This window comes from Salvia hispanica, chromosome 1 (genome assembly GCF_023119035.1).
Source record: "Salvia hispanica cultivar TCC Black 2014 chromosome 1, UniMelb_Shisp_WGS_1.0, whole genome shotgun sequence".
In the NCBI taxonomy this organism is placed as follows: domain Eukaryota; kingdom Viridiplantae; phylum Streptophyta; class Magnoliopsida; order Lamiales; family Lamiaceae; genus Salvia; species Salvia hispanica.
The window spans coordinates 47,196,539-47,217,179 of NC_062965.1; the positions used below are offsets into that span (position 1 = coordinate 47,196,539).

Consider the following 20,641-nt stretch of genomic DNA (forward strand, 5'->3'; position numbering starts at 1 on the left):
CTCCACAAGATCGCATTTGACTGACTGTTGCCATTGCCCTCGACAAAAAATCAGCCACAGATTCTCCATTCTTCATGATCAGCGTTTCAAAGTCACGTCGAAGTGATTGCAATCTCACGACGATGACTTTTGAATCTCCCTTGAATTCTTTCTGCAAAGTTGACCAAGCTTGCTTCGAGGTGGTCGCCGTTGCAATTCTGGAGAAGACGCTGTCGTGCACCGCTTGCTGGATGATCGCCAACGCCTTCGAGTCTTTCTTCTTGTTCTCCCGCAATCTGTTCGCCTCGTCGGGATCTGCATATCCCTGCTCCACGAAGTCCCATAGATCTTGAGACCTCAGTAGAGTCTGCATCCGAATACTCCAGTATTCATAGCCTTCTCCTTTGAAGACTGGAATGAGTGGTTGTGTAGCACTCATCGAACTTCCGTTGCTGGCCATCGTAATTGAACCCAGCTCTAGATGCCACAAATGTTGGAAGGGTTATGGTCCCCAGACGTCTGAAGAACATTCGATATCTCTTTATTCTTTCGGCAGACTATTGCGAAGAATGTCTTTGATCGTTTGGAAGATCTATAGCCGCTGCAAAGCAACTCCACCGTTCAATTCGCTTCCGCTCTACAGTTTATACTCCTTCTACGTCGTTCTCGGTTAATCATCATAGAGAGCTTTAAATAATTGTTCATTCAATTATTCCAATAAGTGGTATCAGAGTCACTCTATTGATGATTCTCTGAGAATTGGGAAAAGGGAATTATGGTTTTCGATTTTAAAATTAAAATCATGCTGCTGTTTTTTGTTGTGTGTTGAACGGCGAAATTGTTATGATTATTCATGTTGGTGATGTAATCTGATTTTTCGTATGCGTCGAATTAATTTTGGATCAAGTACAATGTTTGTGTTATCGTTGCGCATACTGAATCGTTAATTTCCAAATACATGGATGTAGCCAATTTGGTTTTCATATTTGAGTTATGGAATTGAATTGTTGTTAATGTTTTGCACGCGTTTCAAAACATCTTTTGATTGTGGATTGCTATGGCCGAGATTCAGCTTTTCAATAATGTGCAAATTGTTTTTCAATTTGTGGCCGTATTGTTAAACCTTTTATCAGCTCAATGGAAATATTGATTCTGCACAATTACGGTGATTGTCTTCTGCATTGGAGAGTTTTATTGATATGTATATACATGGAATGATTTGATTCTGATCATATGAAATCTTGTGTTTCCATATTTATGCATATATTGTATTAGAAATGAGTCACTCACCCCTTAAAAGGTCTCATAATGGGGAGGGTTATCCACACTTATATAGAGAAGCTAGGATCATCACCAAGCCGATGTGGGACAAGATATTAGAATTTTAACACGCCCCCTCACGTGTGGGCCGGAATGACACATCGGACTTCCATCACGTGGGTAGGCAAGAGAAGAGATAGAGAGATAAACCATCATCGACTTGGGCCCTGCTCTGATACCATATTAGAAATGGGCCACTCACCCCTTAAAAGGCCTAATAAGGGGGAGGGTTATCCACACTTATATAGAGAAGCTAGGATCATCACCAAGCCGATGTGGGTCAAGATATTAGAATTTTAACATATTGTATATGGAATATTTGAATAAATGATTCAATTGACTGTGTATAATTTTATGCACGTACTGCTTTATGTTGAGGATTTGCAAATTGTATATGTTCGGTGATTAGGATTTTATACTCCATGGTTGTTACGTGAATCCATAAACTTAGGATATATATTTTGTGGATTTGTTTAGTTAATTTGATGATGCTTCTGGTTTTGTTACGTTCATTGGTTATGATCTTGGGAATATCAAAATTTGAATTTTGTCGATTTTAGTGAAAATTGAATTTGGCAAAATTATATGGAATCTCATTAGGAGTCAGCAATTTGCAATTTGCTTGGGGAGTTATTGAACTGGCCGTCAGGATTCAGTGCCTCGCTGAGTTCGCGAGGTACGCAGACCCAGTGATTCGTTGGCTAGCCACTGTATTCCGGAAAGTTATCAACGACTTGCTTGCAAGCGTTCGTATTCAGTTTTAAAATTTTAAATTCAATAATTTTGGTGCATCTCATGTTCCTTTTATTGATGTGTGTATTTTAATGCGGATATTAGTCGGCCCAAAGGAAGATTAATATTTGACACGAGATACACACATACATTTGGTAATAAATACGTGATAATTATTCAGTTTTCATGTAAGTAGTGTGATGCCCAAAGATGGACACTATTTGACATGATTTTATTGTCAGTGTTTGATCACTATAAGGAGGTTGCCAATTGCAAGTTCACATTACTGTCAAAAGACTTGATGTGGATGTTTTGCTCGGAACCTCGTAATGTTTTACTAATATTCAAAGTAGATTAGTCGATGCAAGAGGTTGCAAAAGTAACCTCTCTTGTCTAGACTTTTTTATTGCGAATGTTAGGACGGTGATGTGTGTGTGTATTTTAATGTGGATATTAGTCAGCCCAAAGGAAGATTAATATTTGACACGAGATACACATATACCTGTGGTGATAAATGGGTGACACTTATCCAGTTTTCGTGTAAGTAATTGTGATGCCCAAAGGTGGACATTGCTTGAGATGATCTTATTGTCAGCGTTTGATCACTACAAAGAGGTTGCCACTTACAAGTTCATATTACTGTCCAAAGACTTGATATGAATGTTGTGCCGGTACCTCGAGATGTTACCATTTTATTTGATTTTTGTGATGTGAGCATAACAATTAATTTGGTTTTGTTCTCTATTCAGTTATGATGTCTGTGTCTGCTTCTACAGTTTCTTCCAACATGAAAAATATGTTGGTGTTGAATGGGTCAAATTTTAAGGATTGCAAAGATTATATTTTGATTGCTCTGGGTTGCATGAAACTACGAGAAGTAGGGATACTCGAACCGTGTAAGTCTACTGATCATTAGGTGTATCATCCCAAAAGCCTTTTGAGGCACTACATCTAAGTATATCATTAAGGCCAGTGAATACCTTGCCAAAATTAAGAAGCGTCTTGAGAAAAAACGATAAGGCTAAGACAAACATGCTTGATCTCAATAAAGTATAAGGGCAAGTGCAACATAAGAGAGCACATTATGCAAATGTCTCACGTTGCTTCACTTAAGCTTGAATTTTAAAGACTTGCTTGTGCATTTGGTGTTGCACATCTGGTCAGTATCTCAAGAAATAAAGTAAAAGGGCATTAAGAAGGTGTATTGAGAATATGGGTGGGTAGGTATGGTATACCTTACCGAAACCATCATACCGTCGGTATGAGAAAAAATTATACCTTTACCTTACCAAAATTTTCAGTATGACAAATTTCAATACCGATACCATACCTAATTTTCAGTATGTCTTACCTAAATTCCGTATACCGTACTTTTGCGGTATACCAGTGTTTTATGGTAAATCGGACTACGGTACGACATACCAAAATCTCATTATTTTGTAAAGAATTCCAAATACTAAAACAATGAAAATAATATTTCAAAATACTTAGAAAACATTAAATTTAATTCAAATAATGTTAAAAAAACTGCAACAATTAAACTCCACGCAATCACACAACGTTCAACGATATTTGTTTGAAACTAATTTAACTAAAATATTAGTATATTTGTTTGAAACTAATTGATTCAACGATATCAAGTTTTTCCTAATTGAGTTTATTTGATTTTATATTTAATTACATGATTAGGCGACAACTAAAATAAGGCAAGATTTGATTTCTACATGTAAATATTTATTTGTTTGGCAAATGTATGAATTTACTTGATATAATTTGGCATATATTGATATCGGTATACACCGAAAATCACGGTATATACCTAAAATTACGGTACTTACCGTATTTTCGGTATACCCCGATATACCTTGGTATATGAAAATTCATACCGTTATCGTACCGAAATAAATCGGTAAGGTATGATACCTTACCGAAAATTGCGGTATACCGAAAATTCGGTATTTTTGATATATTTTCGATACGGTAAGGGCGGTATTTCGGTAATTCGATATTTTTACCCAGCCCTAATCGAGAATGCTGCTATGAATAAGGGTTCATCACAAAAGAAACAACATAAGGATAATGATAGTTGTTTCTTTTGTGGTAAACATGGGTATAAAAAAAAAATTGTAAATATCAGGCATGGCGTGCAAAGGAAGTTACAATTCTTGTTTTGGTCTATTCAGAAGTTAATTTAGCTTCAGTCCTAATGATATTTTGGTGGGTAGTTTCTGGTGCTACTGCTCACATAAGGTTATCAATGCAAGGCTGTCTGAGCTACCGAAAGTCAATTGATGGTGAAAGATACATAAGACAAATTGGTGGAAGTATAGACTATTGGGCATTGTAGATTGTTATTAAAGACTGGAATATTTCGGTTTTGAAGGATACTTTATTGTATTGTCTTTTAGACAAAATTTGATTTGGACAAATTTGGTTTCTATTGTTCATTCAAAAATAGTATAATTCTTCCTTCAAATAATTCTAGTATTGTGAGCGCTGTTTCTTAAGTGCATATAACAATCTTTGTATGCTCGATTATGTTACTTCATATTTAGAAGCTTTACATGTTGAATCAAAAGGGACTAAGCAAATTAAATAATGAAAATTTGGTTAATTTATGACACAAATGTTTTGGTTATATCTCAAAATAAAGGATTGTGAGACTTGTGTCAGATGTTGTATTGAATACACTTATCTTTTCAGAACTTGATTTGTGTGTTTAATATATCGAAGGAAAGCAGACCAAACTTAAGAAATTAGGTGCCAATAGAGCTATACATTTTAGAATTAATATATACGGACATTTGTGGTTCATTCACTTCGGTTTCTTGGAATGATCAACAATATTTTGTATCATTCATAAACGAATATTCTTGTTTTGGGCACCTACATTTAATCTATTAAAAGTCTGAGGCTTTAGACAAGTTCAAAATATTCAGGGCTGATGTTGAGCTCCAACCTGAACAAAGGCATTAAGAAAGTCAAATCTGATCGTGCTGGAGAATACTACGACGCAAATGACTGCTCAGGTGAACAATGTCAAAGACCTTTTTCCTTCTATTTGGAAGAGTGTGTGATCGTCTTTTTGTACACCATGTCGGGGTCGCCTAGCATGAGTGGTGTAGCTAAAAGACGAAATAAAACTCTTAAAGATATGTGAAGGAGTATGATTTATTGTTCTTCCTTGTCGCATTCGCTTTAGGGAGAGAGGCATTAAAGACTGTAGCATATATTCTCACTTTGGTCTTCCAGAAAAATTTAAGGGTTTTTAAATTTTATGATCCCACAAAAGAAACTAATTTTTGGGACGAGAAATATAGTATTCCTTGAGGATGTTGAGTTTGGGGGGAAGAATGTGTTAAGGAACATTACTTTTGAGGAGGAGTCTGTATAGACACCTACTATTGCTTCTGACAATGATCAGGTATCAATTACTATCATTGAAGAAGAAGCATATTAAGAACCTCAAGATGATATTGTTATAAACATTCAATCTCGTGCGAATGATATAATTTAAAGTCAATCTCAACAACCTCAATTAAGACTCTCGTTAGTGGTACCACAAATTTTATAAAGTGGTTCTTTCATTTGGATTCAGAAAGAATGCTATTGATGGTTGTGTGCATCACAAGTTCAGTGGGAGCAAATGCATCTTCTTTTTTATTTGGAATCAAAAGAAATAATTTTCGATAAGGATATGTTGCACTAACACCAAGAATTTTCTCTCGAAGAAATTAGAGATGAAAGATCTTGGGGAAGCCTCTTTTGTATTTGGAATCGAAAGAAATAATTTTCTATTGTCACAGAAGGGATATAGTGAAAAGATGCCTAAAGTATTTGAGATGCATAATTGCAAGTAAAGAAATACCCCTATTACTAAAGGAGACAAACCTAATCTCATTCAGTGCCCTAAGATAAATATTGAGATTTAGAAAATACAGAAGGTTCCATATGCTTCGGTGATTAGGAGCCTATGTGTGCTCAAGTGTGTATTAGACCCAATTTAGTTTTAATTGTTTATATGTTGGGCAGATATTTCAATAACCCGATATGGATCATTAGGAAGCAGCAAAACGGGTTATGAGATATTTATAGAGAACTAAGCATTACATGCTCGCATACAGAAAATCAGATCATTTGGAGAGATCTTTAGACATTCTGATTCTGATTTTGTTAGATGCCAATACAGTAAAGGATCCATTTTAGGTTACGTGTGTCTGTTGGCTGTAGAGCCATTTCGTGGAGAAGTGCTGAGCAAACACTTGTAGCTACTTCTGCCATGACAACAGAATTCGTAACTTGTTTTGGGCATCTAGTTAATGAATATGACTGTGAAATTTTGTCACTAGACTGCATATTGTAAGGTATTGAAAGACCACTTAAGTTATGTTATGGCAATAACTCTGTGGTATTATCTTCTAAAACAATAGGAGCTTCCTGGTTGTTAAATAAAGGGTTCAGAATGGACAAATGCACATGGAGCATAAGGGAATGGATTTGATGATTACAAATCCAATCATTAAAGGACTATCACCCAAGGTCTTTCGTGGGCATGTAGCCAAAATGGGTGTTATGTTGTTTAAGGATACTTCCGTTCAGTGGGAATAGTTTTAGTCATTGCTCTATATTGTGTTTTGAACATGTAGTTGTAAAACTCATGTTATTCTCTGCAGAAATAAAGTATTATGTTTTGTCTATTATTTTTGGTTTGATCTCACTTTGGGAGGACCAGTTGGAAATAGGCATGTATGATCACTTTGCATGAAATTTCCATGCTACACTCCATAATTGATTTGTTGTTGATTATATTTGCATATGTGATTACTGATGGGTTTAATCATGAAAACATATGATGACTGCCCCTTTAGTCCTATGTCGATATGGTTGATAATAAGATTGTTTGGAAAGACACTATGTGATAGCACTTTTGAGCGCTCATTCGGTTTGTACACATTTATTTGGTGGCATGTGTTGCCCAAGTGGGAGAAACTTGGGCTTCCACATAACTAATTTAATGTGTATGACTATCTTTTAGTTTCCCAATTAAAGTGATCCAATAAAGATTATGGTTTGGGCTAAAGTGTATTTAATTGTTATGGAAATAAGTGTAGATACCATAAAGTGATTTTCTATTTGATGAGGGACCGAATAGAAAATAAAGGGTCTTATATTATATAAATATAAGATAGGGTTATGGTCCCCAGACGTCGGAAGAACATTCGATATCTCTGTATTCTCTTGGCAGATTATTGCGAAGAATATCTCTGATCATTTGGAAGATCCATAGCCGCTGCAAAACAACTCCACCGTTTAATTCTAGATAGATCAAGGTACGCTTCCGCTCTACAGTTTATGCTCCTTCTCCGTCGTTCTCGGTTAATCATCATAGAGAACTTTAAATAATTGTTCATTCAATTATTCCTACATCTCCTTCATCATGCAACTGCCCCAACTCTAATTGGCATGGTATCATCGATCTGATCAACTCCAAATTTTCCTTTTTTTGGGAGTTGCTTCTTCTCCTTTGTCAAACAGCCTCAACAGTTTAGCTTCTATGTGGTCAAATGAATTGCCATCTTCATCTTGATTAAACCAGCCTGTTGTCGCCAACTTTCTTTTTCTTGAAGCCTCGTCGATCGCAATTGCATCTTCAAACTCGATATCGATCAACTTCAATCAGCCTGTCGCCCATGAAAAATTAGATCTTAAAACCCTAATTTAGTATAGTTCTGTGATTCTGCAATAAACAGTAGATTTGCATATAATGAGACTCATCAAATGTATTAAGTACTACTCTCTCCGTCCCCATTAGGAGTCACACTTCCGTTTCTGCACTCGTTTTATAAAAATGATAATAAATAGTTAAAGTGGAGAAATAGTAAAGTAAGAGAGAGAATAATGTAGAGAAACGTTTTTTCTACATTATTCTCTCTTTTACTTTACCATTTTTCAACTTTAACTATTTATTATCATTTTTATAAAACCAGTGCAGAAACGGAAGTGTGACTTCTAATGGGGGACGAAGGGAGTACTATTTCTACAAGAGCTACAATTCTATAAACATCCAAAATATCATCTCTAGTATTTATCAACTCCCTGTGTCCCATAAAAATAGCCTGAATTTTCTTTTTTGTCCATCACATATAAATAGTCCATATTCATTTATGAAAACTTTTTCTTCTCCTTTTTTACTTTATCAGTTACGGATTAAAATCTGTGTCATCCTCAATTAGTCTATTTTTATGGGACGGTGGAAATATTTATTTATTAGATTTTGTGTTAAGAGTGTATTTGTAATTGATTTTATTCCACTTCTTAATTCCAGTATGGTAATTTTAAGGAAAAATTATTTAATTTGCAGTCTTGATATTTTTATGGTGATATCACCTTAACGAGCGTTTATAAATTCTGTAAATAGTTATATTTATGGACATTAGAACATCCACATCGCGTCTCGATGCGGGCTCTATCTCGTCTCTCCGAGACGATACCGCATCAAGACAGTGATGCAAGCTCTCGTCTCTCTCCAGCTCGTCTCGTGCCTTGTCCGGGAGAGGAAGCTGGCGAGACGTCTCGTCACGCGCCTTGGCCACGTGGTGAGCTCCCGTTCGGGCGTGACGCCCACTCGCCGGCCTGCGAGTGGTCGTCATTTATATCCGTTGATAAGTTTTTTTTTGTTTTTTTTAAATTCAGGAAAAATTCGAAAATTTAAAAAAAAATTACCAAAATATACTAGCCTTTTATAGCCGTTATTTTTTTTTAAAAAAAATCTATTTTTTAAGCCTCCAATTACTTCTATAAATATCAAATCATTCCCACAAATAATCCACCATAAAAAACTCTCTATTCTCACTCAAACACTCTACATTCTTCATCTCAAAACATTATTCTTCTCCCAAATTTAATCCATTCATGGATCCATTTGAGCAAATGCGTTGAATAATGGAAGAATCGTTAGAACAAGATCGACGTAGGGAGGAGGAGGAAGCCGCGACGCATCAAAAGCGACCCCGGAGATACATCCATCGTAACCGGGAGGAAGCCGCTGCAAGGTTGGTACGTGATTACTTCTGTGAGAACCCGGTATGGGGAGAGACCTACTTCTCTGTTTTGAGATTTTGAATTTAGAGAGAGTGAGCGGAAGATTTTAAATTATGTATTTTTTTATTTTTTTTAGGATTTTAATTATGTGTTTTTTTATTTTTTTAGGATTTTAAATTGTAATTTTATTTTATTTAATGAAGTGTATTTTTATTAATTGAATTTTTTGGAAATAAAAATAAAAAATTAAATTTAATGAATAGTTAATGGATGAGATGGTTAAGAGATGGGGTGAAAAGTACACTAAGGCCCATGAATAGTGAAGAGATGAGGGTTAAGAGATGGATAAGAGATAGGGATGCGGACATATAGTTGAATGGGGGAGTGTTATATTGCTAACTCAATACTTAATTGTTAACTACAACTAAATAAGAGCCATTATTTATTCAAACTAAGGGTATTAAGGTCAATTTATAACAAATTAAGGTCAATTAGCCCTGAAATGTCAATATGATAAAAAAAACGTCAATAAGGGTATTAAGGTTAATTTATAACAAATCAGTTGTAAATAACTTTTGAAAAATATCCCATGACTTTAAAATGCATATAACTTTCTCGGTTTAAATTTTGCACAACATATATCAAATTAAATGTAATTTCATAAGGATTCTAGCGAGATCTCACTTGCATATGTTTCGATGTCAAAATTTGAAAAAAATTTCAAAAATTTTCAATTTTTTCGTAAAGCAACAAATGTCAACATGATTTATAAAATATGTCAAAATAATACATGTAGAATGTCAATATAAGCAATGTGTTAACATTCTCAAATCATTGTTTTGATAATTCCAATGCATTATGTTGATATTTTCGAAACACTGACATTTTCATCTAAAATCCTAATTTGGTAGTTTTTTTATCTTTTTCGATTTAATTAATAAAAATGAAAATTACACGTGGCAAATTGTAAACCACAAATTTTCTAAAATCCTATAGTCTTAAATTAATTATAGTTAGCAATTAAATGATGAGTTAGCAATTGATCAATCTCCTAGTTGAATATTGTTAAAAAAGTATGACCTTCCCAAACTTAAGCCCCTTTAGTTAGAAATCCAGTTCGGATCCTATATTATAATTGTTTCTATTTAATTATTTTTATTGTATTTATTATACTTTCTTCAAAATTTGAAAAAAATGCATAACTTTAAGACCGATATAACTTTCTCGATTTAAATTATTTTTTCGCACAATATATATCGAATTAAAGATAATTTCATAAGGATTTTAAGAGATCTCACTTGCATATGTTACGATGTCAAAATTTGAAACTTTTTTTGAAATTTTGAATTTTTTTCGTACAGCAACAAATATCAACATAACATATAAAATATGTCAATAGAATATCTCAAAGCATTGTGTTGATATTTTCAAAACACTATATTGACATTTTCATCCAAAACCCTAATTCCCATAGTAGATATCACACTTTCCTTTTTAGTTTGTCCCACAAAAGATGTCACATTTCTTTTTTCTTTTTTAAACTCTATCTCACATTAATATAAATATACTATTTTCTCTCTCCATCTAACACACAAAATAACACCTCCTAAACATCCCGTGCCAATTCCCAAATGTGATATCTACTATGGGACGGAGGGAGTAGTTTTTTTTATCCTTTTCGATTTAATTAATAAAAATGAAGATTATACGTGGAAAATTTTAGACCACTAGATTTCTAAAATTCTATGGTCTTAAATTAGTTGTAGTTAGCAATTAAATGATGAGTTAGCAATTGATCACTCCTCTGAACATGCATATTTATTTATTAAAGATCACTCCCTCCGTCCTACAAAAGATGTCATACTTGTGGGACGACACGAGATTTTAGGAGGTTTTGTTTTGTGAATTAAGTGGAGAGAGAAAATATAATATTTATATTAATGTGTGAGAGAATTTTTTTTCAAAAATGGAATTGTGACATCTTTAGTGGAACAAACTAAAAAGGAAAGTGTGATATCTTTTATGGGACGGAGGGAGTATTACTTTCCTAGTATTTCGTGTATTTTGAAAACAATCTAACAATTACTATATGTATACGAACAATATTTTTTTTTTGGGTAATTTTATAATTTACACATATGAATGGCATATAAATATTTGGAAGAAAATTACCAATAGTTTGTTACAAACAAAAGTATAGAAATAATAATAGTATATATTACTATAAGGACGAAACGAAATACGTACAGAGTGTATTATTAAATTATAATCTCGTTATAGAAAGCAAAAAATTAGCACTATGTGGGTTTAAAATTTTATATGTAAATGTGAGTATAATAAAATACTATAAAGTGAACAAATTAAAGTGTGATTAAATATGTTTAAGTCTATGGTATGGAGCGACGATATCTCGTTATTTTTCTAAATCGAATGGAATTGAAAAATCCCTACAACTGGAGATAAAATATGGATTGACCCCATTAATTATCTTTATCTTATCTTATTAGTATTTCCCTAAATTCACCCCTATAAAATGACACCAATCTTCATTTCATCAATCTTCACTACCATCAATATTCCTACGGAGTTCTAAATATCTATAGCTGAAGCAGAATGAAAGCAATCAAGCTATTTGGATTCTATCTCCCGGCTATACAAGATGATCATCAAGATTCGATTACCACCAACGATGAGGCTTCAAGAAAAAGAAAGTTTATCCCTTATCAAGAAGAAGATGATGATCATTCATTTATTCCCAAGAAACCCAAACTGTGCGATGATGGAGAAGGAGGAGAAGACGCCGTACCACCATCAGAGTTCCATCCACTCTCAGTTACGACCGGAGAAGATGATGGCGATGATGAAGATGCAGTTCAACCAATATCAGCGTTCTTTCCGGAAGAAGGTAATGATTCATTTATTCCCAAGAAATCTAAACTTTTGAAGCTGTCTGGTGATGGAAAAGAAGGAGAAGAAACCGTCCATCCACTCTCATCAGTTACCACCGACGACGCCATTTTGGGGAAAAGAAAGTTAAGTTCATGTAATCAAGAAGAAGATGATGATGATGATTCATTTATTCCCAAGAAACCTAAATTGTTGAGGCTGATTGATGATGGTATGTCGGCGACGGGAAGCTCTAATCCAGAAGAAGCAGTTCCACCAAGCTCAATTCAAGAAGAAGACTGTGATTTATCTCTTTCCACAAAACCTAGAATATTCAAGTTATTCGGAGTCTACATCTTCATTGATCAAGAGGATCACACTGTTATGCAAAACCCTAATCAAGATGATCGAGAGCTGGAGGTGGAGGATCAATCTCCTATACAAAACCCTAATCAAGATGAGGAGGTGGAGGAAGAAGCTCCCGATCCAGTACCAGAGGGAAATGATCTAGTTTTCATGTTCGAGAAGAAGCTTACTTCTACTGATGTTGTGCGGCATTACAATCGGTTGCTCATCACCAAAAGGTCTAGTTTGCGATTGATGGCAGCTTTGACGGAAGAAGAGAGGGGAAAGGTGGAAGCGAATGGAGGAGATAATCTGAGGGTGGTGACAACAGATCCAAATGGTGTTGAATACATATTGAAGTTAAAGAGGTGGTCCTATTCAGGTGCCTTAGTGTTGAAACATGAATGGGGGAAGCTCGTGCGCGCAAACGGGTTGCAGATGGGGGATTCCGTTGTCGGATGGGGCAATCGCGTGGATGATGAGTTCCGTTTGTTTCTCTTTATTATCAAGAATCAATTCAATTAGAAACTCTTGGATTGGATCTTAGGTCCTTGAATATATTTTTGCTTGCTATTGTTTAATGTAATTGAGTCAGAGAGAAATATAAACTCTTTTCAAGCAGAACTTCCCTATCTGCTTCCTTATTTATTAGTACATTATTAGTTTGCAATAAAAGTTTTTTTGTTGTTGTTTCTATTTTTGTAATCATTTCTTGTTTGTTTTCGTCCTTTAATCTGTTTTTTATTTGACTCATTTCTATTAGTTGGAAGCGTGGCTTCCACTTTTCCCTAATACAAGATGGCAGATTCCTTTTTGTCTTACTAAAGATGAATTTACCTACAAGTCTATATGAATTACTTAGAGAGAAGAGTAAAAGTTAGCAATAAGGTCTGGGTGGTGTAGTCAGTTATCACGCTAGTCTCTAACCTAGAGGTCGCCGGTTTGAACCCGGGCTAAGACTTTTTCTTTTTGGTTTATAACTTTCATTCAAACTACTGTTGATAACTAAGTAGAGCCCCGATTCAATCCGAGTCAGTCATTTTCACTTTCATTTATTCTTCTTCTCCTTTTCATGGCATTATTGGTAGAGTTTCACTGAGTTTATAGTGTTAGTGTGTTTAGATTAACTTAGTTATAGCTGAGTTGCAAAATAAGTTAAAATATGAACTTGTGAAGAAATTTATCATAGGAATGATATGATGTCTAAATGTAAAATTAAATTATTTTGTGCCTTGTATTCAGATAAAATTAACCCCAAATTAATTTGAATTTGTTTGCTATGGAAGTCCCGCATATTTTGTCTCTTGTAATCAGATAGAATTAACCCTAAATTAATTTGAATCTGTTTGCTATGTAAGTCCCACATATTTGTTGCTAGTAACTAGTGACCAATTCATACTAAGATCATCAAACATGCACATGAAAATTTAAAAAGTCTGGTATGAACTGGCTAAATTCATACTACGGTCAGGAAGCATGCTGTATAATAAAGTTGAATGTTGGAGTGCAGCTGCTTCTCCTTCATCATCGAACTACCTCAACAATTTAGTTTTCTTGGGAAGAAAAGAAAAACCATCATCTTTTTCTTCTTGATTTGTGCAACTTACTATCGCCAACTTCCTCTTTCTTGAATCAAATTGAGAGGGGGAGTGGTGATGATCATTTTCTTCGAACCGTGTTGGAAATTTATGTGGAGATAAATGAAACAAGAACAACAATGTGAATACTTTGTGTAGAAAACTCTTGTTGAATACTTGAATGAATAATGAGTACAAGGATCATCCTATTTATACTAGCGTAGGAATGAACTAGTTGGATGAACCTACACAAATACATGTATCATAATTAAAGTAATACATAGAATTAATAATAGAAGTTGGACCATTGGTTCATGAATCTAGGAAATACATTTATCTTCAATACTCCTCCTTAATGTTATCCCAATAACTCCAAGCTTCTCTCTCAAAAGCTGAAATTTTGCTTTCGGAAGGACTGCAATACCTGAGTTGGTTTCTCCACTTTCATCCACTTCCCTTATATAATGATACATGATAGAGATGTGCTTAGTTCGACTGTGATGAACCGGATTCTTTGTGATTGCAATGGCCGACTTGTTGTCACACAGTATAACTCTATCGAGCCTTGTTTCTTCTTTCCCATGTCATTCAGAATTCTTTTAAGCCAAATTGTTTGTTTTGCAGCCTCTGCAGCAGCAACATACTCAGCTTCAGCAGTAGATTGTGCTACACTATCTTGTTTCTTTGACATCCATGAAGTTACGCTTGATCCATGACTAAAACAATATGCGGATGCAGATTGTGGAAGCTCTAAGGCTACAAATAGATGGTCCATGAGTAAGTAATGTCGTACTTTGTTGGGCTATTGAAACTCGCTTTTTACGCGTTCTGTAAGTAAACAAGTAGAAATGCAAACATGTCAAGCAGATGTACCAAACCAAATTGGTCAAGCAAACCCAGACCTACTCGCGTGTCGTCGGACGCGCTATAAGAGCTGCTATCAAAACCTTACCCATAATACTATTAGCTAGTATATGGAAGTAAGGATCGATCCCACGAGGAAGATGATGTTAAGCATGTATTCGGATGTCTTGGGAAGGTTTTTGGCTGCTGCCACGCAATCTAAGGGGGTTAAGCTTAAATCTACACGACTAGTCGGAATGCTCTAAACTCTATCTAACTGACCTACTAGACGGATTACGTACGGACACTTGCATGATGACTACTCAAGGTAACATGTGAACTGAAGTTTAAACAACCATGAACAGCTGCATCTAAAGGGGTATGCTGGCACTTTCCTAAAATGGATAGACAATATGCAAAAGTAAAGTGGGGACCATTTTTTCCCAATCTGGCTAAGGTGGCAGAAAAGCTGAAAAAGCGAAAAAGTGTAAAGCAAATTGCATATCCGAATCCTAACAACCAACTACTTCATCTTCTTCATGTAACTCATCTAAGAACAAAGAATGGAACTATCGTCAATAAGAAGAAACAAAGCATGCTTCAAAACAAGAGTGAAAACGAGAAATTAAATTGCTAATAACTAGATCTAAGCTAACGGAGCAAGCAGAATAGTGTACGCACAACAGACCATAATCATGCAGATCTGAAACTACGAACAACAGATCCGAGAAATCAAAACTCGAGCAAACAAGGATCCATGGAATCGGACGTCAAATAAGCTAGATCTACTGGATCCTAACCACTAATAGTTGCGAAAAGCGCCCAATCAACACAAATCAACTCAGCATCAAGAGATCTACATAGAACTTCAACAAAATCTTCCATAGCATAGGAAATAAACCAAATCCAGCAAGGTTCAACACCGATATTCAAAACAACAGCAAAACCAACTACAAAATTCAATATTAAGAGTTTCACACACCAACAACTTGCAAACGAAATTAAAAGAGTAGCAAAACAGTAAATGAAATTGTTTCTTCGCTCCTTAGAGCGGTGGGACACGATTACAACTTGAGAAAGAAACCAGCCGGAACAAGAACCCCCTCCTTCCAAGTGTGCGGCAGAATGGGAACATAGAGTATTGAAGTGGAGTGAGCTCGGAGCTAGGAAAGACTAAGGGAGCTCCCTTCTTCTTCTACCTTCATTCCTTTTTATAAGGAGGCTTGTGGCTCAAATCCCTAGGGCACGCTTCCCTTGATTTGACCATTGTACCCTCAAAAGTAAGGTTATCTTCAGGTTTTAGCTCCTCTCTTCCCACTCCATGCTACAGTCTTTATCTGCTTCGATTCTCCTAGGTCGGCTTGGTGGCATACAACAATTTCACTCCAATTCCACTCATTTCGCATCTACTCGAGCCAGTTATCACGATATTTTGGACCTAGTAGATTTCTACACACCTAAACTCAAATTCACGCATTAGCTCCCAGAAAATATAGAAATTCACCCAATAACCAATGCATGAAACGAGCCTTATTAGCTATCTCATCCACATAGTACAGTCTGTTTTGTTCAGTGCCACGCCCAGCTATCATCCCCATTTTGATATCCCGTAACATGCAAAAACGAGGTTGCATTAGTAATTTACAATTAAGTTCCCTCGCTGACAGATAGCAACTTATGAGATACGGTAGGTAGTGGTGGCTGTTCTTGAGTTTTTGGTGGTATATTGATCTTCATGAGGAACTTGGTCAATTGGGCAGCGAATTACCATGAGAAATTCATCAATGGTTGGTTGATGTTTGTAGCTTCTGAGTCAGATCCTAACATGGCTATTTTCTGATTTTTTTTGCAGGTTTAAAAAGGGTCGGGAAAGGTTTGACTAGGACAATGATGAGAATTTTCTGAGTCCCACACCGTTGCAACCTGCTATGATACCATTTTAAAGATGGTAATCTAGAGAGGCATTGTATAGAAGATAGAACATGGTGGTTTAAACCCTAAAGTAGGAAAAGTGATTTGATTGTATTTTCTATTGTGTGTAAAAGAGTTACAAGAGCTCCATTTTATAGGATAATACAACCATGGAAAACATCCTCTTTCACTCTAGGAACTACCAATTGTTTCATGGTCCTAGGTAATGCAATATTATTTATTTTTGTAATAATTATCAATTAGCTAGTTGGTAAATGGTACTAGCCGTTAGGTGCTTCTTGACAACGCCGTCGTCTTCGGCAGCATTGTCAAATTTCACAGAAGGAGACGGTGATTTACTCATGAATTTGGGGAGCTCATAGAATATATCCTCGTCGTATACGGGCTTATCATACACCGACATCAATAATATATCCTCATCGTATACGGGCTTATCATACACCGACATCGACAATATATTGTTGTTACTATTCTTCGGTGTTTCGGCCGCATCAGATGATGTGAAGATTGAATCTTAGTCAAAATTGCTATGCTATTAATGCCGAAGAAGTTTGAGTTGGACTTTGATTGGCCACCGCAGACGTCCCTACTAAGTTGAGTCGTATTTCTTTTTGGGATGTCCAACTAAGTTGAGTCGTATTCCTTTTTGGGATGTCCCAACTAAGTTGAGTAATTTCCTTTTATGACAAAAAAATAAAACATCCAATCAATCTTACTTTATTTCATTACCTACTTTACTCTCTCTTTATCTCTTGTATTTTATTCTTTCTCTCATACTTTTCAACACGATTTCTTAATCTCCGTGTCCAAAAGTTTTGTACCAACCTACTTGGGACGGAGGGTGTAAGAGTGATAGATAGAGTAAAGTAATAGAGAGAATAAAGTTTTTACAAAAAAAAGAAATGACTCAATTACCTTGGGACAAATGAAAAAGGAATACGACTCAACTGCCTTGGAATGGAGGGAGTATCATTTTTGTCTCGACTCAACTTAGATTTCTATTATTTCAAAATTTAATTCAATTCCCGAAAAAAGTTCTTCCCTCCATCTCTTAGTGTTTAGTTCATCATTTTTATTTTTGGGATGTCTCTACAGTTTGTCCAATCACTTTTATTATTTTTAATAACGAATTATATATTTTATTAGCTTATTTTATTCATATTTTATTACTATAAAATTAATAGCTAGTATATAAAAGTAAAATTAATTTTTTATTATTACCTCTTAAAACGCTTGCTAGGTCCAAGTAAGATAAATTTTAGGGGAGAAAGGAACCATTATTTTTATAAGATAGATACTACCTCTATTCCATTATTATTTCTTTGCATGTCCCACTAATATATTGAATTATATTTCTTTCTAGATATTCCATTATAATCGAATTATTTTTTCTATTCAAGATCCAACACAGTTATTTTAATATAGGAGTAGTATTCTGAGTACTAGTATTTTATTCTCTTATTATTTGTCTATTTTATTTTTTACTCCTATGTATAAAATATCAAGAAAGCGGGGACTAATGAGCTTACAATCACTTTTATTATACGGTTTATTTTTTATTTGTCTATTATTTGGGATGTCTATACGGTTTCTCCAATCACTTTTATTATTTTTAACAACGAATTATATATTTTATTAGCTTATTTTATTTTTTTACTATAAACTTAATATATAAAAGTAAAATTAATTTTTTAATTATTTTCTTTTATAATTCTTGAAACTCGTGCTAGGTCCAAGTTTCATAAATTTTAGGGGAGAAAGGAACCAGGGGAGGGGATTCGGTCGGTTCGGTTAGAACCGGACCGATAAATCGGTTAACCGAATCCATTTTTTTCCAAATTCAAGAACCGGAACCAAACCTTAAGTCGGTTGGGTTATTTGAGGAACCGATCGATCCTAACCGACAGGTTATTCGGTTCTACCGAAGGAACCGAAATTCAGTGACAAGCAATAAAAAATTTGTTTGCATTTGATCCATAATGTTCCATCTTCAAATTAAGACTTAAAATTGTAAACATTAAATACAAAATTCCTAAATCGTAATCACATATTCATATTGGTAGAATACTAATGGTTTAAATAATAGTTAAACATTAATATCATCACAAACATAAACTACAAAATTTAAATACTAAAATATTCATATTGGCAGAATATGCTAATTGCCTAATCGGGCGACGAACGATTCTACTTATATAGGTAGGTTTTTAATTTTTCATTTCTTTTTTTACTTTTCAAAACTGAAATAACAAAACTAAAATCAATATATAAAAAGTTATATATCAAATATTAAAAAATATCGGTTATTCGGTTCTAACCTCTCGGTTCTCGGTTAGAACCGATAACTGAGATCAGCTTAAATCTACTAACCGAAGCCGAACCCTAATATTATTTTTTCGGTTCAAGGTTAATCGAGAACCGAAAAAATAAGGTTCGGTTCTCGGTTAACCGAGATGCGAGAACCGTTTCCCCATGCCTAAAAGGAACCATTTTTTTTATAAGATACTATCTCTATTCCATTATTATTTCTTTGTATGTCCCACTAATATTAAATTATAGTATTTCTTTCTAGATATTCCATTATAATCGAATTATTTTTTCTATTCAATTGAATATCCAACATAGTTATTTTTATTATAGTGGAGTAGTATTCTGACTACTAGTATTTTATTCTCTTATTATTTGTCTATTTTATTTTTTAGTCATATGTAATATGTACTCCATCCGTCCCATTGAAGATGACCCATTTTCCTTTTTAGTTTGTCCCAACCAAGATGACTTATTACCAAAAATGGAAACCCCTTTATCTCTATCAGTCATCCCTCTCTCTTACTTTCTTTACTTTCTCCATTTAACATACAAAATAAAGTTGCATAAAATCCCGTCGCTGACAAGAAAGTGTGAAATCTTAACCATGGGACGGAGGGAGTATAAAATATCAAGAAAGCGGGGACTAATGAGCTTACAAAATACAATTTAAGTTGACTAATCTGTGGACTTACAACAATAAATAGGGAAGCAATGTATAGAGTTGTGAGAACATAAACAAAGAAATATGGAGTATTTTGTTCTTTTAATCGTGGCCTTGATAGCAGCATGGTCTACCGTTGTACTCTCACGGCGGCGGCGAGGCCCCGGTGTCAAGTTCCCTCCAGGGCCTCGTCCCCTGCCGATAGTCGGCAACATCTTCCAACTCAGCGCCGACCCCCACAAGTCCTTGGCCAAGCTCGCCAAAACCCACGGCCCGCTGATATCCCTCCGCCTCGGTAACCAATTCACCGTTGTCGTCTCCTCGCCGGAGATGGCGGCAGAGATACTCCAGAAGCATGGGAACTCCTTCTCGAACAGATCCATCCCAGCCGCAGTCTACATATACGGATTCGACAAGGCCTCGTGGAACACCATGCCCACTGACTCGGCCGGGTGGAAAAAAGTCCGCCGGATCGGGCGAGAGCAGCTCTTCTCTCACCAGGCGCTTCAGAAAACCGAGGGGCAGCGCCAAGAGACGCTGCGGAAGCTTGCTAAACACGTGCGCGGGTTCAGCGAGCGGGGCCAGGTGATGAACGTCGGGGAGGCGACGTTCACCACCATGACGGACCTCGTCTTCTCGACGCTCTTCTCTATCAATCTCACCGATTACGGCGCTGCCGATTCGCTAGCGAATAAGGAGTTCAGGGAGCATGTTAATGGCTTCACCAGGTATATTGGGGTTCCGAATATTTCTGATTTTTACCCCTTCTTAGCGCCGTTGGATCTGCATGGGATCCGACGGAAGATCGGGCATCATCTCCGGAGCTTGCTGGGTTTAGTCGAGGGCATGGTCGAGAGGCGAATGCGTCAACGGAGGGACTCCGATTACAAGAAAATGAATGATTTTCTGGATACGCTTCTTGACATAGCGGAACAAAATCACTATGAGTTGACCATCAAAGAAATCGTACATATATGTTTGGTGAGCATATATATATATATAATATATATATATA

General features: G+C 35.5%; 1 protein-coding gene across 1 annotated transcript; it reads left to right on the forward strand.

Moving 5' to 3' along the window:
- The first annotated feature begins 19,710 nt into the window (after positions 1-19,710).
- Positions 19,711-20,528, forward strand: LOC125198863 (carnosic acid synthase-like). Its single transcript, XM_048097116.1, has 2 exons — positions 19,711-20,354; positions 20,399-20,528. The coding sequence occupies exons 1-2, from the start codon at positions 19,711-19,713 to the stop codon at positions 20,526-20,528; spliced, it is 774 nt and encodes a 257-aa protein (XP_047953073.1).
- Positions 20,529-20,641: the final 113 nt, after the last annotated feature.